The sequence below is a fragment of the Enoplosus armatus genome, chromosome 3 (genome assembly GCF_043641665.1).
Source record: "Enoplosus armatus isolate fEnoArm2 chromosome 3, fEnoArm2.hap1, whole genome shotgun sequence".
In the NCBI taxonomy this organism is placed as follows: domain Eukaryota; kingdom Metazoa; phylum Chordata; class Actinopteri; order Centrarchiformes; family Enoplosidae; genus Enoplosus; species Enoplosus armatus.
This window is the reverse complement of record NC_092182.1, coordinates 10,283,667-10,309,089: the sequence shown is the minus strand read 5'-3', so window position 1 is coordinate 10,309,089 and position 25,423 is coordinate 10,283,667. Positions and strand designations below refer to the sequence as shown.

Here is a 25,423-nt window from a genome sequence, read left to right as displayed (position 1 = left end):
AAGACGATTTGGGGGGATGAATCCTCACAGATGGGATTGTATTATCCACATACTGGAGCTCACATTTGCTCATATTGTATTCTTGTATTTGTTTTTAAACTTGTCTTTGTTTTGTCTTTACACTTAGTCTTCTATGTTTGGTAACAGGGAGTCAGTGGTGTGTGCATATGTGAATTTTAGCTTTCTAGACCCGGACTGGGTTGCACCTAGCCTGATAATCAGACATTCACTCTGCCTGACATAGTGGTCATGGTACCTGATTTCTTGTTGGAAGGGGGGGGGGGGACTCACTTAACATTTTTCACCAAAATCAAAGGAATAAATTGATTTTGAGAGTTGATATTTATGTAACGCAACTTACATGTACATCTCTGTTGATGTCATCCACACTTGCTGCCATTTTGTGCCCATTTTTCAGGCAATTTTCGGTTGCTACTTTTCATGAATGAAGCTAGGTAACTAGCTAGCTATGAAGGATGATGATAGTCTTATTCCTGCCTATAAAGCTCTGATTGGTCAACTGTTTCTCCAACAAGGGAGGAATTGTCTTCAAACATCAGGCCTTTATGAACTGCGGAACAAATCTGAGATGTGGGCAGCAATTTGGAGTTTGTTTGTTTCTTAGTGACTACTAGCTTGTTTCAAAGTAGTGATTTACCTAAATGAAGTTGCACCATTAACACTGAAAAACTAGCTAAGGAACAAAACACAAACAAACCTTAGTAATGTGTAAATCAGTTACTAAGAAACATCTGTAGTCCTGTCCAATCAAAACAGAGTTGCTAGTATTCACGCTGTTTAGAGTGAGAGTGAAATATCCAAATATGCAGTTTATTTAGTCCAACTATATTAGCACAATGTTAAGTAATTCAACGTATGCAGTGCCTTTAAAAACTTCCCAGTTTACATCATTATTTAACAGCCTTTTAATTTCGCCAGGTGTAAGTCTCCACTTAAAAAACACATCACACTCACACTCCTTCACTCAGGAAAAAAGAAGTCAAATTCTCCATGATCACTTCCTGTAAACTAGGCCCAGGCAACATGGTAAGACTAGCATATGACTAACATAAAGCAGCACCAGCTATCTGAAACTGCACCTGCACCTGTTATAAGCCAACTAACTCAACCACAAAGGCAGCCAGCAACATAAAATCCAGGGTTCACAAAGCTGAAAACTCAATTCTCATAAACAGAACAAAATGTCACATTTTTTCCAGAGAAGCCAAAAATACACAAGAGCCTTATCGCACGCGAATGTCACCCAGAGAAGACGCCAACTGGAGCTGTTACAGCAGGCTTTCTTTTTCCTTTTCTTTTTTCCCCGGCCTGTGTTTGTGTTCATCTACATATCCTAGATAGGTAATGATGAGGCACAGTGGAGCAGGGCTCACTCAACGCCTGAGTTAGAAATAGCTGGTAGCCATACCAACAGAAAGAGATGTGTGGTTTCATGACAGGTGAGGTGAGGGAGGGAATAGAGGGAGCAGAGATGAGGAGCAGAAAATGGAAAAAGATGAGTATAAAGAAATAGACACAGTCAGACAGACATACGTGGCCTGCAGAGAGAATCAAATTGTTCAGTTTTTAAACATGCTGGAGAAGTCTGGGGAAATAAGGTGAATGAAAAATCCCCCTCCCCAACAGCTGTCACTGAGCTGCTCTTGAGCAAGGCACTCAAGTCCCAACTATTCAGCAGGGCTGCTCAGTGGCTGATAGTTGAGGGGTGTGATGGAGACGGATGACTCACAGGTGTCAGGATGTATTACTGCATCTGTGTGAATAATGAAGTAGTGTTTTGCTGACACAGACATCTCTTCCACAGACAGAACAAGTAGTCTCAGAAACTCACAGCCAGACTGTCCAGAGACTGAAGGACTGAACTGAATCTTACAGTGGCAGAGTGCCCTCTAAGAACGCATAAATCAATTGTATTAAACTGGGAAATAAGCCAGTAGAATACATTGTTCTGACTGGTGTAAGTAGATCTCCAGCCCAAGCCTTAAGTTAAAATTAGGTCTGAGAGAAGACAAGAGGGCGGAGAGGATCCAACCCTGGCTGCAAAGATCACAATGATTTCAGGATTAAAATGATCCATCAGAGACCAGGGTCATGACAATCAAATAGAAAAATATAAACTAAACACAGTATGGTGTAACAGCAAAAGTGCCAACACATGAAAAACATTTTTTCATGTGCAAATTCAGTGTAAACATTCCTATCATTTTGGATATTACATCTACCGTTTAAACATTAAACATTACTCGTGTTTCTGTTTCTCACCTTCTCCGACCACATGAGCTCAAACACGTCGCCAACACATGCGGCAACACTCCACAGAGGGACTGAGACATGGCTTAAGGCCATATTTGCAGCCTCCACTCCCAGTGTGGCTTCTCCATAGCTCAGGATGTTGTGCATTTCACAATTATCTCAGCAGCCCACAATTTAGCACTCCAAATATGTAATGGGTGGTTGTATTTCTGTTGTGCAATTTCAAAGGTGATTTAAGCTATTTCACTTCAATATAAAATGGTGAGGAAAACATTTTGATACCTATGTGGGATTGACGAGTTTGGAAGAAAAATGCTGTGAAACCCACAGAAGTATCAGACCTACTTGCCTTGTGTTTTTTGCCGAAGGTGAGGTTGGAAAAACGTATAAATATCACACATGTTGAAAGCATTTATTTATATTTATTTGTACAGTGCTGTGAAAAAGTATTTGCCCCCTTCCTGATTTCTTATATTTTTGCATATTTGTCACGCTTAAATGTTTCAGATCATCAAACACATTTTAATATTGGACAAAGATAACCCGAGTAAATACAAAATGCAGTTTTTAAATGATGATTTCATTTTATTAAGGGGAAAAAGCTATCCAAACCTACCTGGCCCTATGTGAAACAATAATTGCCCCCCCCCCCTTGTTAAATCATAAATTAACTGTGATTAACCACATTTTTTGGAAAGCTGAGTTCAATTTCATTAGCCACACCCAGGCCTGATTACTGCCAGACCTGTTGAATCAAGAAATCACTTAAATAGAACCTGTCTGACGAAATGAAGCAGGCTGAAAGATCTCAAATAGCAAAACATCATGCCGAGGTCTGAAGAAATTCAAGAACAGAGAAACAAAGTCATTGACATCTATCAGTCTAGAAAGGGTTACAAAGCCATTTCTAAGGCTTTGGGACTCCAGCGAACCACGGTGAGAGCCATTATCCACAAATGGAGAAAACTTAGAACAATGGTGAACCTTCCCAGGGGCGGCCGGCCTACCAAAATTACTCCAAGAGCGCATCGACGACTCATCCAGGAGGTCACAAAAGAACCAAGAACAACATCTACAGAACTGCAGGCCTCACTTGCCTCAGTTACGGTCAGTGTCCATGATTCAACAATAAGAAAGAGACTGGGCAAAAATGGCATCCATGGGAGAGTTCCAAGGCGAAAACCACTGCTGACCAAAAAGAACATCATACCAACAGTCAAACGTGGTGGTGGTAGTGTGATGGTCTGGGGCTGCTTTGCTGCTTCAGGACCTGGACGACTTGCCGTAATTGATGGAACCATGAATTCTGCTCTTTACCAGAAAATCCTGAAGGAGAATATCCGGCCATCAGTTCGAGACCTCAAGCTCAAGCGCACTTGGGTTATGCAGCAGGACAATGATCCGAAACACACCAGCAAGTCCACCTCTGAATGGCTTAAAAAAAACAAAATGAAGGTTTTGGAGTGGCCTAGTCAAAGTCAGTCCAATTGAGATGCTGTGGCATGACCTTAAACAGGCCGTTCATGCTCGAAAACCCTCCAATGTGGCTGAATTAAAACAATTCTGCAAAGAAGAGCGGGCCAAAATTCCTCCACAGTGATGTAAAAGACTCATTGCCAGTTATCGCAAACGCTTGATTGCAGTTGTTGCCGCCAAGGGTTGCACAACCAGTTATTAGGTCTAGGGGGCAATTACTTTTTCACATAGGGCCAGGTAGGTTTGGATAGCTTTTTTCTCTTAATAAAATTAAATCATCATTTAAAAACTGCATTTTGTATTTACTCGGGTTATCTTTGTCCAATATTAAAATTTGTTTGATGATCTGAAACATTTAAGCGTGACAAATATGCAAAAATATAAGAAATCAGGAAGGGGGCAAATACTTTTTCACAGCACTGTATATATTCATTTATATACCCTGCCAGCCCTGAAAACACTCATACTCGTGCACCTGTGTAGTAGTTCATTGGGCTTACTAACAATGCCTTTATTTATTATGGTGCAGAACAGCTATACAAGGGAAAGGAGGCATGCGTTGATTATCAGATGACATTTAATGCTGTGACACAGGAATACACTCTTACACTCTAATACACTGTATTAGGTACATCTGTACAATCTAATACAATCCTATACAGCAGCTCTGCTCTGTGTTTCAACATTTGTGTCCTTCTCATTTACTTACAGTTTTATGCAGTCCAGTACAACACCACCACTAACTATGACCACAATGTTAAAACATATCATTGAATTCATTCATTGAAACACCTCCATGACAGTGTCAACAAAAACTCAACATTTTAGGAATCATAAAAGTAGACTTTATGGCAAAGTGGCCACTGAGTGTGTAGTGTCATATGAAATGCAGTCATGAAAATTGGTATTTAGGCAGGGCTTGGACTTAACAGTCATTACACCACATTACACTAAGGATGAATAAGAATGATAACAGCGAGTTCTGTCCGTACATAGAACTAATCTCAAACGGTCTCTGGTGGTGGTCTCCAGCCGGGCAGATAATGTTTTGAGATATCCACCTCAGAAACTTGTGCCACAGTTAATGGAGGCAATGATGAACTTGTGCCCAAAACATTTCAGGTGGTGGGGTTTCGTTTGTGGCGCTCAAAGCGTTCACAAATTACATTTGACATTTGCAGCTGAGTTTCGTTGCTACTTTCTACCAAATAAATAATTTCAATGAAAACTGTTGCAGGGGAGGTGTGTGATTTAAGAGTAACTTAGAAAACTCAACAGCAACATTTCTTTTCAGAAATATTGTCTCAAAGTCATTGTGCTTTGAGGGATTGTGCAAAGAAATTCATCTCCATTGTATTGGGGATTTGCAAGATTGGTTTTGCAAGAGTTTGCAAAACGATGAAAAGTAAGTAGTGAATAATAAAACACAATACATATGTTTTGATAGGCCTATTTATTGTAGCCTCAACAGGCCTTCAAATCCAGCAGCACAAGTCAGTTTTTAATACTCTTGTAGAAGTGTGTTTTGGGTTTTTTTTGCTACAGAAGATTAAAATTACTTCTCTTTGATGTGGATAATATTCTCACACCTGCACATAGACTACAGCTCACCATTGTATTCTTGACCATGACCATATTATTCTATTCGTTGCGGCGCCATAAGGTCGGATGACGTTAATCAGAAACCAGAAAATATTGGGAATAGGCTGCATTTGTCCGCCATCAAGCCAAAAGTAACGAGTAATGAGCCCATTTAAATTTCAGTGAATGTAATTGAGTTATTCAATTAGAAAAAGTAATTAGTTACATTTCTAGTTACCGTAAATTGTGGAGTTACAGTAAATTACAATTACAAAGTAATGCATACTTCTAACACTGATAATAATTGACAGCGATAATCCCAATCCACTCTGTAAATAGAATAATATCCCGTCTCAAGGGTTCTTATGGTTGCAGATATCCTACGGTATCTGTCACTTCACTCGGGAGTGCCTGGGGGCAACTGTTGGAGACAGGAAGGCTATGGTGTCAGGCTTGGTTTGTCATCATACTCAGCTGGGTATCCTGCCTCCGCACACACGCCTCTATTCTCATTCACAAATAATTTCCTTCCATTTCGCTACTGTGCGCTAGTAATCTACACTGACATTCAGGGAATATCGAAATGCTTAAAGGCCAAGCGTGCTCAAACACACCTCCTACTCATCGCCCCCTCTCGACATCCTTCTGATGTCTTCTCTGTGCTTTTAATCATGACTCCACTTTCCTCTCTTCTACTCTACTTTCCTTCTTCATAGTACTAATTCAACTTCATTGCATCTTCCTCTCCTCCAGGGTCCCCAATAACATGGTACTCCGCATTTGTTCTCTTCAATATGCCATTTACTGAGTATTCTGTCTACATAATGCAACACAGCAATCATACACTGCATTGACCTATTGTAAGGGTTATGTGATCCATTCTCTGAACCAGCAGTATCACATGGTCTTTGATTAAAACATAACCAACTATTAGTGGGTATTACAATACCATTTCAGTGGAATATGGTGCATAAACAAAAGTGTTAACTCGTGTAAAGTGTAATAAAAGCTACAACCATATCACGCTGACTGTAGATGGTAGCAGCCAGAAGGTTAGGGAAAAGCAAACATTCAGTCTGAATGTTTTAGTTTGAGTGATCCTGTGAGGGAAAACTGAAGTGAATGACAACAACTCTCCTCTGGCTGCTTGTCTATCATCAGTGTGCCCCAGAGTGAGCCATTTAACCCCCATCTGCTGCAGAGGAGCTGCTCTGTGGGCTTCGGTTGAGACCTGCAGTGTTTATGGTCAGCTCCAGGAGGCTAACTGTGCAGGAGCAGGCAGCGCCTCGCAGAAAGAGTACGTGCACACTGTCGAACAACCCTGAACAAATATATGCTATAAAAAAACATAATATTCTTCCTCTTTTGAATTGCTCCGCCCAAGGTTTCATCCATTTTTTTTCACTCATGTTTCTAGTTGTTTCTTGTATTTGCGAGGGCTTGAGGTTTGTGGTTAACCTCAGCAGGGCTTGATAGGCTAAATAGTTTTGTTATGTCTTTCCAATGTGGTATTATTTGCCTTGTGCTTTTTATCTTTCTTCTGTCTTTTTTCTATCTTTTTATTCTATCCATCTATGTTTTTAATGTTTGTGTATTGCATCATGTGGTTTGGTAGTTGATTTTTGATTGTTGAGTAACCTCTTATAAATCGTAGCAGCATATTTCAAAGTCTTTCTGTTTAGGTTTGAGTGTGCAAATGTAAGTGTTTACCATAGCTTCAATATGTGACAAAAGAAAAAATGCTTTGTACCAGGTTTCTTGTGGAGTTACTGTAAAATAATCCATATTTCACATCAGTTTCTTCAAGACATCAAAATGCACCTGTTAAATACAGAAGAGTCTACAACCACAATGACAAATTAAAATGTTGACGCTACATGAAAATGTAAGGAATCGCTAAAGTTATTACAATTTATCCCAAAAGGAACTATGTCTAGAAACCTTGAATGTCTATACAAGCTTTTGTGCCAGTGCATCCAGTAGATGTTGAGATATTTCACTGGATAACATTTTGTCAGGGACACAGCTGCCTGGAGCAATACTGCTGTGAGAGGATAAACACAGAATAAACAATAGATAAGAAAAATAGGTAGATGGTCAAATTATTTTTTTAATACATAGAGGGTAGTGCAGTGCTGCTACTTGCCATTTGCACTAAAGCAATAAGTGTGGATATAAATTAAGTAGGGGAATTAGCTGTTAATCAAAAACTGTTTGCATTCTGACCTTTTCTCCAGCGTTATCAGCAAACCTGCAAGAGACTGGCCAATTTACTTTTCCCTGCAATGACGAGCATTTTTTCACTGCAAGCACAGCAAAAAAAAAAACTTAAGGATCCTTTGCACAATTAATTTCTGACTTGTGTAAACATTTTGTTTGCAGGCATACTAGAACAAAACAGAGGCAGCATGCTAAATTAGCAAGTGGGATGTTTGGATAATTCCAAGTCGTACTTCTTATGGTAATATAATAGGCCATATTTCCCTCTCACAGTGAGCTGCTGTTTACTCTAAATGCAGGAAAATGGTGTCGTCTCTGACACACACACACACACACACACACGCACACACACACACACACGCACTAGGCAAGCATTTCAACAACAACCTCTCAAAGTAATTATGGGAGAAATTAAAAACTGGTGTTGTTGTGATTCAAACAAGATCTTCTCGGCAATACAATCAGAAATGCCAGGGGCCAGATACATAAAACGCAGAAATATGCTTACACACTCTGTGATGATTGTAGACACACCCTTAATCAAGTGTTTGATTATTAATATGTGACTCATTTTCACCCAATGCATACATTAATTTGGCACAAGGCCTCAAACAACTCCATACCACCCATTCTTACACATGCCATTATGTACAGCTGTGGCTTTTAAATTACATTTAGATGTAATATCTGTAGTGTCATTAATTCATAACACATGTATCCAAACCATCATCAGCTGTGATTTCTCAATCATCAAATGCTTAAAAATAAAAGATAACAACGGAAATATAATGTTGTCCAATTGTGAACCCTTAAAACAAACTAACAAACTATTTTATAGAAATGTTGTGCGTCCTGATTGTTTATACTGTACATCTGGCAACAGACATACTGTAAATGAAACAAGTCAATACTTATGGTTCTTTATTAATATTGGACACTATTTTATACATATCAATAATATTATAATCAAGAGGAAAACCATTGAATGATGTAATCACATGTAGTATTCACTTTTTTCCAAATTTTCTGAAATATAAAAGAGCAAAGTAAACAAACGGCACGTGTGCAGCCAGCTTCGTCACTGCATCGTCAGTATATCTATGTAAATATAAATAACAAGAGAATTTTAATCTCGTTAATAAAATATGCATTTGAGGCCCGTGGCAGGAGAGGACTGTAAAATCTGAAGCAATCATAAAAGAGCAGAGTGCCTTTGATGTTCAGATGAAACAAATGTCTTGTTTGGCGGAAGCGCTCTGCTTTTCTCTGTTTCTTTCTCTCTATCTCACACACACACACACACACGCTATGAATTAGTTTCATTAACATTTTAGGAATTGAAGACGTCACGTGTTGCATCAGGTCATAACAAAGAGCATCATATTATCATTAGACAACACTGTGTTTGTGTCTGTGTGTGTACTGGAGGTTTGATGAAACGTCAATATAACTTTCAGACATTTGACTTGCAGCTAACAACAATAATTATGGCTCTGTTCCATTTAAGTGACCCACTAAGCCAGCCTGAAAAGTGGAACACCTGAGTAGAATAATCTTTATAATGATATTAATTACACCTGTCCCTTTTCTGCTTTGACAAATATTTGCTGATAGAGGTCCATTGGTTTGATATTCTCATCCTTGTCTAAGGTTCTGTTGTCTTTCAGTTGGAGTCAAAAGGAACGTTTATGTGGTAAAGGTAAGATAAAGTTAAAGATATGAACTTAAACTTTTCTAATGTATTACTGATCAGGGTCAATTAAGGTCAGCTCAATACGTTTTTCCAGTAATTGCCTTACACTACACTACACCTGCTGAATGAGACGGTAGTTTCCATGGAAGCAGTCCTTACTGATGGCACTCAGACATTGTTTACAGACGGTCTGCTCGCCAGTGCTACATAATGTCTAATGCACTGAGCACAATTTACAGTTGCAGTTGCGTCCCAGTAAAACTTTTCAAGGATTGTTTGCCCTTTGATGAAATCAATGTGGATTTTCTCTGTGACCGTCAGGCTCGTGCATGGTCCTCTGGGAAACAGGAGGTTCCGGCAGCAGTACTTGTGCTACTAAAATGAATGAGTAAAATCAGTGCTTTGTGGCACGAGGCCTTCATCGGAGAGAGTGAAACAATATAAATGTAAGATGAACGGTTGTTTGTTTTACTTATAAATCTGTAGTGTTGCTGGAGTTCACTCGTTCCCAGTGTTACCTGTTCACTCCAGGCACTCTCTGCTAGTGGGAAAGTATGGGATGAAGTTTGTCCCACCATAGCTGAAAAGCTGTGTATTTTTAAATGTCTGAAAATCCCAATTTGGGATGATGATCCAAATCATCAAAGGCAGAAGGATTTGTTATTTATAACTTTATGACAGAAGATGACTCTGAGCATGCCTGTACATACAGTATTCTGTTTTCATAGTCATGTATGCATATAATATGCACACACACACACACACACACACACACACATTCTGGCATGTACACTAAATTAATTTGAGCTGACTCTGGTGCCTGTGTTTGTATGGCTTTGTGTGTGTTTCCTGTGTGCTTGTGTGGCCTCAAAGGGAATATGTAAATAATACAGTGCAGTAAACAAAGACTGACAAGAGCCTTTGACGCCACGCAATCTGATACATTCATTACTAGTCAATGGTAATTACCCGGTGCCTTACAATGCAATTCACCCTTCTGGAGACTGTGATACCAGAATACCCAAATGAACAAGTAGCAGCAAAATCAATCAACATGGAGGCCTCTGGGACCAACGCTGGGCTGTGCATTTTGGCATCGATGCCTCTTCAGCATCCATTACAAAATATGTTGGACATTTTCACTGAACGTTGTCTAATGTCTTCTGCTTGTTCAGCTCTACTCTAATGCTTTTTTTTGCTATTTCGTGACGACTTGTGTTGTGCTTCTGAGTAAAACCAGACATAGAAATGATGGGTTGTTCTGATTGCTTGTCCACGCGCTTCAAGCACACAACCACTCTCTGAACGGTCATTGATGTCACCTATTCTCTCCCTCTCTGTCTCTGTCTCTCTTTACCTTCAGGAGCCTTTTTTCCATAATGAAAATCACAATGGCTGCTGCCTAATTAAACAAGCACTCATTTCAGGAAGATTAAAGCCATTACAATTAGCCTGAGAAAAGAGAACATAAAATAGAATAAAATACACTCTTGTGTGTTCATATGCCATTTAACCAGGGAAGAGGATTTATGAAATCAATTAATAAAATGTGTATCACTCTGAATGTGTGTGTGTGTGTGCATATACAGTATGCTTAGAGGCCAAGAGATTATCTCAAGTCAAGGTTGTTGTGTATTTGTGATATAATGCCTATGTTTGGGTTGGAGGGGACAGTCAGAGAGACGGACAGTTCTGTGATAGCGAACCAAACGTCTTGTGTGTGCAGGTGGAAAGAGGAGCAGAGACCTGGTTGAGACAGACGTGAACAACAAACACGCTCTAAAACATTCTCTCATTGGCTCAGCACAGCTTAGACAAATGTCTTGACATTTCCAAGCAATGAAATACGAATCACTCTTCATTTCCACAGAAACATGAAAACAAGCTCCACTGGGTAGCATACCATCTACCAGGGCAATGCATCACTTTGTGTGTGTGTGTGTGTGTGTGTGTTTGTGTGTTTAAGTTCAAGTATCTTTATTATCCCAGAGGGGTAATTTGTTGTACAGCCAGCAGTAACCGCATAACCATCAGACAACAATAAACAATAAATACAATACAGAAATCCCATTGATTTATTATTTAAAGGGCCAGTATCAGCAGGGACAAATGACTTCTTAAGTCTGTTGGTTCTACATCTTGGCAGACGGAAGCAACTTGAACTCCTTGGACAGAGGGTGGCTGGGATCAGCCAGGATTTACTGGGCCTTCTTCAAAGTACTAACCTTGTACAGATGAGAAAGGTCATTCAAGATCGTGCCTGCAGTTTTGCTGCACACTTTAATGATACCCTGGAATCTGTTTCTGTCTTTGAGCGTAAGTGACCTGTACCAGCTGACAAAGGAGAAGGAAGTGAGGACTGATTTCAATAAAACAGGAACAAAATATCTTCATGAAGCTACTTGTCAACGTTAAAACTGCACACAGCACCCACATGAAGCTCGAAGGTCAGCTTGTCATCGATTTCAGTGCTAAGATATTTGTACTGCTGCACAAACTCAACAGCCTGATTGTTAACCATCACAGGAGAGTTAACGGTAGGATTCTTACTAAAATCAATTGTCATCTCCTTTAGTTTTGGACACACTGACGTCCAAGACAGATAACTTTTACCAGTCCATGCCACTACAGGGCCATGATCACTGAGGAGACACACATGACAGAATCATTGGCAAACTTAATTACATGACACCTCACATATTGGCTTTGGCACGCGTTAGTATACAATACAAATAAAAGCACATGGGAGAAGTTTTCCTTCAAGGCTTTCTGCCAGAAAGGACTTTCATTCAAGACACTAAGGTTCAATTCTCATGTGAGGTCAATTTTGGCAATTGTGCCTTATTATTTTTAGACTTGGTTGACTTATTATCTTCAGTTTTTTATTTATTTTGATTTGATTATTTGATTAGGTTTAGGCAACAAAACTACTTGGTTAGGTGTAGGAAAAGATCATGGTTTGGGTTAAAATAATAAGTCAACGTTGAACTACTTTTGGTGCCTAAACCAAACCAAACTGCAAATGTTCCACAACGTTAACTACGTGTTAGAAAAGGCTTTCTAGCAGGCCAAATAAAAGGGGCGAGAGGCCACTCAGTCCACCAAAATTAACCACATTATATTCTAGGATCAGTCATTAACAGCCTTAAAATGAATAACATGTGAAACAATTTGATGACGTCTGCATGCTTCACCCATAGCTGTGCTAGTTTTGGTGTCTCTTGACCATTTCAAAAGAAGGCTTGTCCTACATGCACCCCATATAGTAGAAATAATGAAAACATTTTGCTGCAGAGGTTTCCACCATTAGAAGAGCTTTATTTTTGCACCGTTTAAAGAAAGATTAAAAGCTGTCACAAGAATAATATTTGGCAAGCAGTTGTGTTATCGCTCAGCTGCAGAGTCTCAAATTAAAAATAAATAATTTGGCAAGAGTTTCATTTCCTTTTCTAACCACGTCATATAGATTCTCAATTCAGAAATAAATGGTTTGATATTAAACTTGTAATAACATTATTAAGGTTTATGCTCTCAGTGTAGAGGCTTAACGCACACTTATATTTGTACTGTTAAAGTCCCCTTGAGTAAGCAACATCAATATTACAGAACACACACACACACACACACACACACACACACACAGTGCCAGAAAACTTTTTTGCAACAATTTTGCAACTGTGTCATCATCAGGGGTGTGATGCAGGGAGAGACAGACGTTTTTGGTATGCATCATGTGCACTTTTGCCAACATGTCTGTCAACGAAACATTAATATGAACGCTATATAGTGATGTCAAAAAGAGAATGTACTGTAAACAAAGTAAAAGTCCAGAAAAGGAAAACTGTTGCAAACCAAATACTCAAATTGACAAAAGAATCAGTCCATGTTCTCTATTTTAAGCATGGGTGTTATTGGCACAATCCCACTGCTACTGGATTTTGTTCTACCAATCAGCCTTTTGTCCCAGGAAAATCATGTAACCCCAGCTTTTCTGAAAAACTAAAAATCACCACTTGAAGAATTAGGTCTTCCTTTATGGGTTGAGAAAAATCACCTGCTTCTTAATATAGATAAACCATTTAAAAGCCATGTATTAGCTAAAGATGCTTTGTCACAAAGTTCAAAATAAGGCTGCTTTTCTAGATAGTAGTAAGATATACATGGTTTACACACAGGACTGCAGATACACATGGTGTTGTTGAGGTTTTAGACATTAAAGACTTGCATATTGGCTCTGCAAGCCTCTGTGCCCTGCAGTTACGCAGAAACCCCTTTTCTTTTAGCCCTACACAGTTGCATAAAGCCATCAGTATCCAAGCATAACATCTCTAATGAATGCTAATTCTGGGCAATGTAAATAAATATCTTTGGGTTAACATTCACCAGAATCACCAATACTAGTACATGGCAATAACATCTCATACGATTCAAAGTATGAATATCAGTATTCAAATATTCCCTCTTAATGTTCTCCAAGGTAACGTATCCAGAGCCAAGAACCCGCAAGTCTCCCTGAATGCGACATTTAAATGGCTTCACCTGAGGAGCCCAGCAGACTGATGATGATGATGTGGGATGATAGATGTGTAAAGACAGATTACAGGACTCTCCAGTAACACTACGTTTTTCTCAGCCAGTGTGAGAGTGCAAGATGAGGAGACGAGCAGTAATTTGGGTAATTGTGCTCTGCGCTTCCCCCTTGTCTTTAATGACAATAATTATCTTTGGAAAACATCTGGATGTGTTGTCTCCCCCTCCCTTCCTCTCCTTCTTTTGTCTGATCAATGTCTTTTCCTCTCATGTCTTGCTAAATCACCAATGTGTTCTTCCTCCTCCTCCTCCTCCTGCCATTTCACTTCTTAACACTCACACTCACTTTGTGCCCTTAACTCAGTTTGTCTCAGTACCAAACAAATGAACACCTTCTTCAGTCCATTTCTATAAATGTCTCTGTACAAATGAAGCCCATAAACCGTAAACCTGAGAATGGCTCATTGTATTCAGGTCCAAAGCATTTTTCTTCTGTCTTAACTCCCCTCTTAGCACAGTATGGTGTTCCTCAATCACATTTTGGGGTCAGGGGTATTCAGGCAGTGAGAGAATGAAACTCTTACTCACCCCAGTGGTTTCTCCAGTCGACTGGCTGGTGATCCAACAATCTCCCCAAGAGTACAGAACGTCTGACCCAAAAAGTCCTGGGAGGAAAGAAGGAAAGAAACAAGGAAGAAAGGGGTGAAGGAAGGAGGGAGGACAGGTTGGCGTATGTGAAGTGGAAAGACAACAAACCAGAGTACAGTCAGACTTCAAAACAAAACTCAGGAATATTCCACCCATTGTACTACCACAGGAATGCATGCAAATGAGAGATCGCTCACTCATGCTCCTTCAGATTCTCAGGTCAGAGTTTCAAATGTGGCCTGTGCATCCACATGTTTAACAAAATAAATGGTGGTGTTTGGTGAAACATCTTCTGGTTGAAAAAAAAAAAGTAATTGATTGTAGTGGTGGTCACATGAACCCATTTTATATTATTCTTGCCTACTACTGACTGCAACGCTTGACGACTTGCTGTCAGCTGTGAAACAGACGTAGTGCTCTCCTATTGCTTAAAGACACCATTACTGTGCTCTGCTCGACAATGTGACATCATAAGCCATAGTCATGAAAGCTATGTATGCAGTGGTTCCCAGCTGGTCTAGCCTCAGGGCTTGAATTTTCCCATAGACATCAGGTCACGGCCCACACGTACAGTAGACCAACTTAGGACCCATTCAGTTCATTTTCATCCATCCTTTCCACCGGGGGATTCAAACCCAGGAGCTTCTTGCTGTGAGGAGATGGAGCAAGCCACTCTGCCACCCTTACATTTTATTTCACAAATGAAAACAAATTAAAACCCTGAAGTAGAACTGTGGCTTAAGGCTCAATGGAAGAAGGAGAAAGTACTATGAAGCAGGAAATTATACTTCAAAATAAAGTCAAAGTAAAGGTTGTTTTTTGACGAAGTTGCCCAAATTAATCTTGACCCACTCAGAACGAACCCCACTTGTGGACCGCAACCCACCTGTTGGGAACCACTGGTTGAATGAATTGTGGAGGATAACGGACAGATGGGAGAAGATGGAGGGATTCAAAGCACCATGAACAATGACATGAATCACAACAGTGTAGGGCTTTAATGTAGAGCCTTTTTAGAGACAGAGTCACATAATTTCAGTCATAATCAGGTCTTTAACCAGATAAAGTCTCATAGCATCACCCAGCATTGATCTGGTACATTAGACAGCACAGATGAAAAATATCGTATTGTGTGTTTGGTTTCAACAGTCTCTTTTTTTAACTAATCACAGCAAAGATGTGGGCCAATCCAAACCAAAGACTCCTTAACTTTGGCCTTGGCAGACAGGGGACAGTAAATAATTCAACATCAGGCTTTTGTGTGTTTCATTTCAGTGAGTCTCCAGTCTATTATGCCCACTGATCCCCCTCACTGTTATAAGGAAGAGCCCGGAAAGTCTCACCATCTTCATTATGTTACAAAAACTGCTGAAAGACACAATGACTGAATATTTCTTTTCATGCGGCCGATGTGGCGCCTCATTTGAGACTGCAGCAGTGGTTAAGAGCTGCGCAGATAGGTTGGCTTGGCTCTCAGTAGTTTTTTTGTTCTGATCAGTGACACCATCCTTCCTCCTGAGAAAAGCATCATTAATGTGAGACAGCAGCCATGCAGTGTCAGAAGTGAGAGAGATGTTGGGACCTACGTTGAGTTCTGTGGGCTTCCAGAAAGGTTGGGCAGCAGCAGCAACAACAACAACAATGACAACAACAATAATAACAATAACAGAGCACATCATATACCAAGACACAACACTGTACCAAATACCTAGCACTCCTAGCACTGCTCAAGATGGCGAAGTGAGAGTGGAAAGACGACATGCTGCGCCAAAACTAAAACCCCAGAGCACACAGGTGGGATTAAAGCCAGTGATGAAAAAATGCAAACCCCAGTCATCCAAATACATCAAATAATCATCCAGACTGATTATTTAGAACTTTTGTCAATGCTTTCTGTCACTGTAGTTTCCAGCCTCATGGATAAAAAACAATTTATCTTTTACTAGCAAAACAAAAACCATCATGTAATATAATATATTGCTTAAAATGGAAACTAACGGATAAAAGCATTGCATAATAAAAGCTTTTCTACATGACTGTACAGCAAGTTATCGCACAATGCCTATCACTGCATTACCACTACGAGAACAACTACAAAAAGATTATGCAAATTATGTAGAAATGGCATATTTATAGCACAATTACGGCATGGATAACCCCTTTTTAAAAAACTGTTGAATAAGGAGGAAAATAAACGTTTGTATTTGGATATTTCTATGATCAGGCAATAAAAAGGGTTTGCTTTATTTCATCAAGAAGAAACCATGCAGCAGGCAACACCGAATTAAAACATAGATCATGCCATTAGACCACTGATAAAAAAAGAGTTAGCCAATCTCAAATCACTTTGAACACCATATTCATATCATTTTTTTTTTTTTTTTTAGAGCCATTTGAGCTAATAATTCAGATTTTACTCAAGACTGGCCTCCATTTATCTGTGGTTCAAGGTTAAAATACGCGCACTCACATGTTTGGAAAGGTCTGGGCTTTTGGAGTCGACGTCGTACCTGAAAGGAACAAAATGAAAGCAGCAAAGCCATTTTACTTCAAGAACTGTAGAGGAGACTCTTATCTAAGTGGGGACACTTTGATTGATATGCTCTTAAAGGCAAGATTTAAAAAATGAACCCTGGTGATCTGTCATCACTGGGAGCAAAAGAAATACACAGCACACCACACTTATCACATTTATGGCTTTGGTTTGCTATGGTTTGTTTGTAAGTATAAGGACAGTGTGTCTCAAACGTCTAGAGAAAGGAAAGAGTATGAATTGAGATGAAATGGAACAGAGGAAGAAGAATAAAAGAAGATAGATAATATTTTAATTTGCTAAATTGAAGACCACAGTATGTAAAGAGGTAGGCGGACATCATGAGAGCTCAAAAAACAAAACAAAGGTCACCATATGTGTAAAATTCAAAAGGAGCCAAGATAAAAAGAGAACAGGATCTTAGTGTCTTTTCAGATGTTACTATATGTGGGACTGAGTAATTGGGGAAGGGTTCAACAAGACCTATTCTCCTCTTCCAGAATAATGAGTTGTGGGCCTGGTCTGATTTGCATGTGAATATAAAGCTATGAAAGTGAGGGAAATGGAGCATATGTGATGTACCAAGATTAAACATCTGATGAAACGATAGATCCTGTTTTGCCCGGAGATTAATCAGTAGACAGACACGAACTATAATATTATGTGTAAAGGCACATGAGAACATTTTGCTGATTTGGCTGCACACACTACAATGTTTAATTATCTTACTATTAGTTGAAAAGAGAGTTGCCAAATTGCATGCATTTTTATATTGTGTGGTGGCATAGCTGTAGAGGATATAATGGTGGGTTGTGCTAAGTGTCATTCTGTTAAGGGAGCTTTGAGGAAATGCTTGTCTATGTGATTTCAAGATGGAGATTATCGTATCCATGAAAATAGCTTAACAAACCACAGTTAGTGCTGAGGCCAAATTCTTTGTGTGTCCAGCCTGTAAAAAGCTGGCAGTTAACCTTTCATGATACCACTCTTGTGTCAGAAAGATATTGAGAGAAGCAGACTGCTTGATTTAAACTGTGAATGGTTCTAAGGAATATGAAAATCGTGAATATGTCACAAATCCTATCATGAGGTCAACTGACTGTTCACTAAGCCCCACTGAATTTTTGCCTGGGACAAGTAGCTTTAGCCTTTTAGCTACATATCCCAGGTAAAATAGTCATATAAAAATATACTTGGACAAGAAACAGAAGGGAGATTTACGCTTTAATGTTCGTGTTGTATGTATGTTTTACAAGAGAAAAGTATTTGATGAGGAGGAATAAGCAATGAGTCTGGCATATGTAACTCTCTCTGACGCAAGCTTTGGTATGTGTTGCTGGAGTGGAAACCAAACAAAGAGCAGGACAGAGCCGCTATCATTGCTCTGATAGTAGCATTTGGCTCCCACAGAGTGGAGGTAACGAAACCTGTGACCCCACAAAATAATGTAAAGATTAACACACATGAATCCATTCTTTACACTTTTGCACTTGTGATTTTGGTTTTGTAAAGAATAAAGAAGAGACAATACCCTGATATATTGATTGAGTCTCATGCACACCCTTAACTTGAGAGGCCTGCTGTGCCGGTCGCTAAGCTATGATTGGGCAATCGCTACTCTGGGGCGGGGCAATTTCTTAAGAGCGCAGTTGCAGGCCTCTCAATCAGCACAGAACAGAGGGAGAGGAAAATCCATGACAGTGAAGGGAGAAAGCGGGCAGGAGAGACGACAGATAGAAGATGATACAACTTCAAACGAAATCACTCACAAGTCAAAGCGAAGGTTCTGCTTCTCCTCAAAAAAGTAGTCCAAGATGTACTTTCGAACAAAGTCGGGGTTTAGGGTGTTGTCTATCACCTCCGTTCTGCCAAACTGTGGAAGGAGAAAGACAGATGGAGGTCAGGAGAGAAAAATGATGAAAGGAAAAACAAGACAACAAAACACTGTTTAACAAACAAATAGTTAATGTTGTTGTTCCCTTGTACCTTTTTCCACTCTTTTCTTCTATTTCTCAGACTCTCACTTATTACGAATACATAAGCATACATTTTCAAAGGCCTGATTAATGGAGGTGCTTTCACACGCTGCTGCTGCTGTGCAGAGGAAGCCAGGGGTGTGTTTCCTGCTTCCTCGATTCCCACTCCTCTCCCACATTAATTACAGCGGGATAACTCAGTCATTAACCCCACAGAGAGACAGAGATAAAGGAAGAGGTGAGGAAAATATGTAGGGAGAGAAAGACAGAGAGACACAATACGGGCGGACTTGGAGAGAAAAGAGAGGGGAAGAAAAAGGGGGCAAAATTGGAGTGGAGGGTTCGGACAGAAAAGGAGCGGTGGGAGTGGGAAGGGGAAAGGCAGTGATTAAAGCTTCCTAATTAGTGGGACTCTCACTCCCAAAGTGCCAAACGAAGGGAAACATGCCAGTGAAAAAGCTGGCAAAGACCACGCCAGCGACGCCACGTGCATATACTGTACAAAAAGCTGATTAAGAGTTTCAAATGTGAGATACAGTACATACATAAATCATTTAAAGCCTTCTGGTATTACTATATGCAATCAAAATGAGGTGTGCAGATTTGATTCTTGAGGACTTATACAGTGAATTATATTAAACATTGGTTTTGCACAAGTACAAGTAGGTGTGTGGAAGTCAAAGTAAGCAGGGTTTGAACTTCTCTCTCTCAAGCTCTCTCTTTTCATTCTTTACACAACTACTTCCATCATTTTTTTGTAAAGTGGAGTGCAACACAATGAATGGTGCGCCCTTATCCCCAGTTGAATGATTTTTTTTTTTTGCTTCCCGCCCCTCTCTATGACTGCAGGTTTTTCATGCCACTTTCGAATGTGGCCGTCCAGAACAGCCAGAAACACTTTTGTCGACACCTCGCATTAAGTAGTTTGTTTTTAGCATAATCCTGCTTCTATTCGTGTTGGTTGCTTGGTAACTATAAAAGACTTTGAGTGGCTTATTGAAAAATGTTTCCTAAAGTGTCATTGCAGCCACGTCTGGAAGAAGTTAAAATGCCCCAGGGCAAAAAGTAGCTCTTTGGCCACTATTACACGCCCCACCTCTGAGGCTGTGTACCCTGTCACCTTGGAGTTCCCATCAAGTATTGTGCACAGACACCAACAAGTGGTCCCATGCTGGAGAACTAACTGGCACAAGGCATTCTGGGTGTCAATTAGTTTGAGGCAATAAGATACGATAAGATAAAATAAGATAATCCTTTATTAATCCCTCAGCAGGGAAATTTGCATTGTTCCAGCAGCGTACAGGATAGTGCAATAGAGACATAAGTAGAGAATCAAGATATAATAAATAAAAACAATACAGACTGTTAAGCTACTAAAACTAAAAAACTAAAATTTACAAATTTACAAATTCACAGAAAGAAAGAAATAAAGGTAAAGGGATTATGCTGGATTGCACATAGAGGTGTGGATATTGCACCATTGTTACATTACAATCGGACTTAACACAACTTTATTTAGGACTATGAGCCATCTGAGCACAACATACACCAAATTAATAAAGTCATGATTTGGAAAACACACTGAATTTATATTTTGCATTGGTGGGACAAATTCCCAAACAAAGTTGCAGTTAATGAAATTACGAACAACCGACCGACACAGGCTGGGGCTTTTGGGGGGCAGTTGACCTTTTTTGCTGGTTAGTAATCCATCTTTGATTGTAGCTCACAAAAACATAATTTCCAGGTAAAGTACAACTACAGCGCTGCATGCGCTGAGTAAATTTCTTTAACATGACCTTTAGTTTAATTCTTATTTCACAATAAAATGAAAGAAAAAGAGCAAACCATTAATGACTCTTAATGATCTTTATCAAATTGATCTTAATGAATTCATCTTTATCTTAATCCTTCATTTATTTTGTTAAATTACTACTGGAGTGGTGATTCAATTCACGCAGTAATTGGAATCAGAGTATTGCAGTATTGTGTCTCTTGTCTGCAGTGTACAATAAAGATGTAAAAATCACACACAACTGCGTTTGAGCCAAACATGCCCTGTTATATTGGAAAGCTGCCAAATTCTACATTTCCAATCAATGCCAAGGAAGCCGTTTGCAAGTAGGAGTCAATTTTTGTTTTTCCATAATGTGGACATCAGGTACTGTAGGTGGATGTGTGAGTTAATCTTTGAATCTATACAGTAAAAACAACAAATACAATACATTGTGGGCAATTAGGACCACACAACTGCTATAAACCAAACACTTCTATGTTGTTACACAATGTTGAACACCTCTTTGAACTCTGTTTCTTGAGGTTGTATTTTTCTCTGTTTTGAACCCACTGACTGAAGATCTAAATTTAACGCCAGCGGGGGAGAAAAGTAAAGAAAAAGGACGCGGATGTTGAATCTGTGAGCCGCCCAGACTTTATAAGAGACCCTGAGGTGTTGATGAGGCTGTGAGCACATGTTAGTAAAGAGGCGGGTGATGGCGAGATGAGCTCCATAATGTGATTTCCCTGCTGAGTGGAAGGGACAATATCATGCGGCAGAGTTCATTAGATACTGCTGGGCTGCTGGAGCCGGCTAATGAGAATCTGGCATAAAGTCCCTGACCTACACCCTTGACACACACACACACACACACACACACACACACACACACACACACACGCACACACACACCCCCATACATACATATGGCCAATTGAACTTTTCAGGCGAGCAACAGCTACTGTAGAGACCTGCAGTGTCTGATACTGAAATGTGAACATGTCCCTTACAACACAGACACAGGAGAAATCACTTACACACTGTGAGTGAGAGCATGGTGTAAAATAAAGGCTCCAGCACAGGAGAGCGATAACAGGCATGAGTCTAATCCTTCATTATCTTTGTGGTTCTTTTGTTCCAAACCTGACAAAGATTTCATTATCTCCTTCCCTGGAGCACACGCGAACCACCGCTGGGGATTTGTGCCATACGAATGTCCCGCAGTTCTTTGGCCAACATGGGTTTTTCTGTTCAGTAGATGGTAACATAGCACTGATATAATGAGCGTGGTGGAGTCTCGTGTTGAGGTAAATGAGGGTAGAGTGAATTAGTGAAGACTGTGTTTCTGGCCTTCAGTGAAAAGCACTGGGGTGTGTTTAAAATTCCTCAGACAGAGAGAGAGAAACACACAGCCCCCCCAGGAGTGATAGAGAGTTAAGGGTTCTTTAGTTGTTGAGGGAGGAGAAGTAGCCAAACAACCAGCTGAAAAACATTTCTTCTTCATACACACGCGCAGCTTCATGGGAAAACAAATCCCAAAGTTTGTTAGAGCTTTGAGCCGGAGCTGTGATTGTGTGAGGATGCGACACGTGTACACGTATACGGCGCGCGCACACACACACACACACACACACACACACACACACACACACACACACACACACACACACACACACACACACACACACACACACACACACACACACACACTAGAACACCAACAGCATGTGGTAGCATGTGATGTCACAAGCAAATTAAAGGTCAGCCATGTCACATCTTCATAAAGATACTGTAAATTAGCACCATCCACCTTCTCTCTTGCTCTGTCACTAAAGTAGCAAAAACATGATCACGGGTCACAGAGCTTTTCTCTAAGTGTTGAGGGATTTCTTCCCTGGCAACAGTCCTGCACTGATGTCCTGATGTATGCAGGGCGCTGTGCGGGCTGCACTACACCAAAAGTCAGAATGTTTTGGTGGTAAGCCAAATAAGGACAAATTTATCAGGATCAAGTTTATAGCCAAGTAGGTTTGCTTCAAGCTCCCAGGACCAGCCATGAGCTGTGAGACAATTTTGGGATATGGACACAGTCAGAATTGCAGGTCATGTGACGCCCACTGGCCCAAAAAGACTTCACAATCATTACAAAAACATTACAAAACAGCTGTAAACATAAATATCCTTTTTTAATCATAATTAATCCATTAGGCCCAATAAAAGCTAAGAATTTTTGAACAATAGTATTGTTTGGGGAGCAGCAGAAAGCCAAACAAGGACTCTAACCTGCATGCTTCATGGGCCCAAAAGAACCTGAGGAAGTCTAGCCTTAGTGGTCGTCTGGTCAGCTGCTTTTATGTCAATGAATGGGGTGCCATCTCAGAACACAGTACCAAGTTCTCTCAATACATCCGTGGTGTGTTTTCTGAATTTTCAAAGTAACACAATTTAAAGAGAAACTCCACACTGAAAACAAAAACAGAAGTGAGCTCTGTTACACCTGTAACCACACCCAGCATCCATGTCACAGGATATTGAAATACACTTGTACTTCACTTCAGCAAGGTTAAAGTTAAACCACTGGAGATCTGCAGGGGGTGTTAAGTCACCCTTTAATCTTCCTAATCGTAACTGACTTCCAAGATTACCGGGCTTTGTTTGATTCCATCCCCTGGTTTCATTAGTTCTTAATAATAAAAAAATAGACAGTTATCAGAATCAGAATCAGAGTCAGAGTCAGAAATACTTTATTGATCCCCGGGGGGAAATTACACATTATATTCAGGAGAGGAGAAGGATCAGGGAGTGGACCTCTTTAAAGATTTTTTTTGGCATCTTGCCTTTACTTGTCTAAGTGTATTTCTGACTGTGCTCTCAGTACTGAACTGAGGTTGTATCAGTCAATAATACTTGAAATTGTTCAATAGTATATTTGTAGCAAGGGAGTAGCCTTGCCCAGTAAACATCTCCTATGAAATAAGAGCGATTTCACCCTCTGTCTAGATACTCAAGTTCATACCCACATTTGTTTTAGCTTTTGTTTTGGAGGGGGAATCATCACTGTGGGTTATTTGCTGATGTCATATATATTGATCAACAACTGAAGCATTACACATACTGACAGACTAAGTTAATGTGTCACGTAGAACAATCATGTTGTCCAGGTACCAGCATATGAGATTGAGACCGGTTTTCTATACTGTGACCGACTTACATAGCAGCTTTCACTCTTCACCAAACATACTGAACCCTCCGGGAAACGGTCTCTGGACCAGGAAAAACCCCTCCAATCAGCCCAAGCGTAAAATCACCCTAAAAGTATTTTCCCACCAAATCTAGAGCAAAGCACTTTGCAGTGCAGGAGAGTGAACATGAGCGACCAAAAAGGTGAAAGCACACGGATGATTTAGTTCTGTGATCTTTCATAGTTATGGCAAAAATGATGGAGACATTCTTCATCTAATCAAGACCTTCACAGAGAGGACCAGCTTCATTAACAAGACAGACATTATGGCTTGCACAACAAATACGGGAGGAGGTGGAAAATCATCATCAAATGTGACCCGAGCCTGACCGCTACGCTAGAGGGTCCTGTCAGAAAATGTTATTTAAAAGTCCCTGGTGAGTCACCTGTTGTTTGGCTTCACTCCTTCTGTCTGAGTTTTGGTAGTGTTTGCTCTCGCACAGCGTCACCTGGAGCCGCATCAACACCCGCCGCTTCTTAACGATATGATCACGCATGTGATGGTTTATCTCCACGAGGAATTGACTGCTTTAAATGCTTCTATTTTTAGAAGAAAGTCTGTGGCCACGACAGAATGCAGTATAATTTGACTTGAAAATAAACTAAAGTGAAATGGTCGTTATAATAATTATGTGCTGTGTACTTGATTGGATTAACAGCCTGTCTCACAATCAGTGGTTGTCAAACTGGGGAAAAAAACAAAGTGCCTGTTGTGAGACGTGCAAAAGAGTTTTATGATAGAAAGGTCTTTATATGCGTACGCCTATAGACATATGCATGCACATTTTCTCATAAACACAAGCATACAACAGAGTCGCCCACAGTCCCTCGGTTACATTTGAATGAAAGCCCACACAGCCATCTGCTCTGAGCGGGTAAACACACAAGCAGGAGATGAGGGTCATCTGTATAAATACATGAGTTCCATTAAATTATGATCCATTATCCATCCACAGTGGACCAGGTCTTTACAAATAATATCTGGGGCCACTTCAATGCATTGACACTTTGCACTGTGGGGTGAGTAATGATGTCAAACATGGGGGCTGACTTCAGAGGAATTTGCTGGGATACGCAAAACAAAAACAATTCAGATCAATTATGTGCACAAGTGGACGCAAACATTAGAAACAGAAACTTAAAAACCATAAAACACAAACTAGCATTTATCACTCTCTTGGTATTTATCCTAGTCTTTCTCCTCTCTCTGCTAGTAAGAAATGTTGATAACATTTTCATGACAAACCTTTGCTGATTGACATAACGAACAAGTCTGTTCAAAATGTCAGCGCATTTGACACCATGTTTTTATTTCCAAGCACTATTTATTGTCACAAAAAACTGTTCATCTTCCTCCTTAAGAAGATCAGGCCAGAGACTTCACCAATTAATAATATAATATATAATATAATTTCTAGTTAAGACTTTTTAATACTTAATCAAACAGGTGAACGCATATTCCAGTGTTGTTTGT

At 40.0% G+C, this 25,423-nt stretch overlaps 1 protein-coding gene across 3 annotated transcripts in view; it reads right to left on the bottom strand.

Annotated features, from left to right (window-relative positions):
• cpne5b (copine Vb) overlaps positions 1 to 25,423 on the bottom strand; it is a 109,033-nt gene that overhangs the window by 56,350 nt on the left and 27,260 nt on the right. Inside the window, exons 4-7 of one of the 3 annotated variants that reach the window (XM_070901997.1) lie at positions 18,725 to 18,828; positions 16,893 to 16,932; positions 16,009 to 16,023; positions 14,363 to 14,439 (exon numbers count right to left, since the gene is read on the bottom strand). In XM_070901997.1, the coding sequence (XP_070758098.1) occupies positions 14,363 to 14,439; positions 16,009 to 16,023; positions 16,893 to 16,932; positions 18,725 to 18,828 (236 nt within the window). Of the gene's footprint in view, positions 1 to 14,362; positions 14,440 to 14,832; positions 14,841 to 16,008; positions 16,024 to 16,882; positions 16,933 to 18,724; positions 18,829 to 25,423 lie in introns of all 3 variants that reach the window. The other 2 variants (XM_070901996.1, XM_070901995.1) reach the window with 2 other exon arrangements.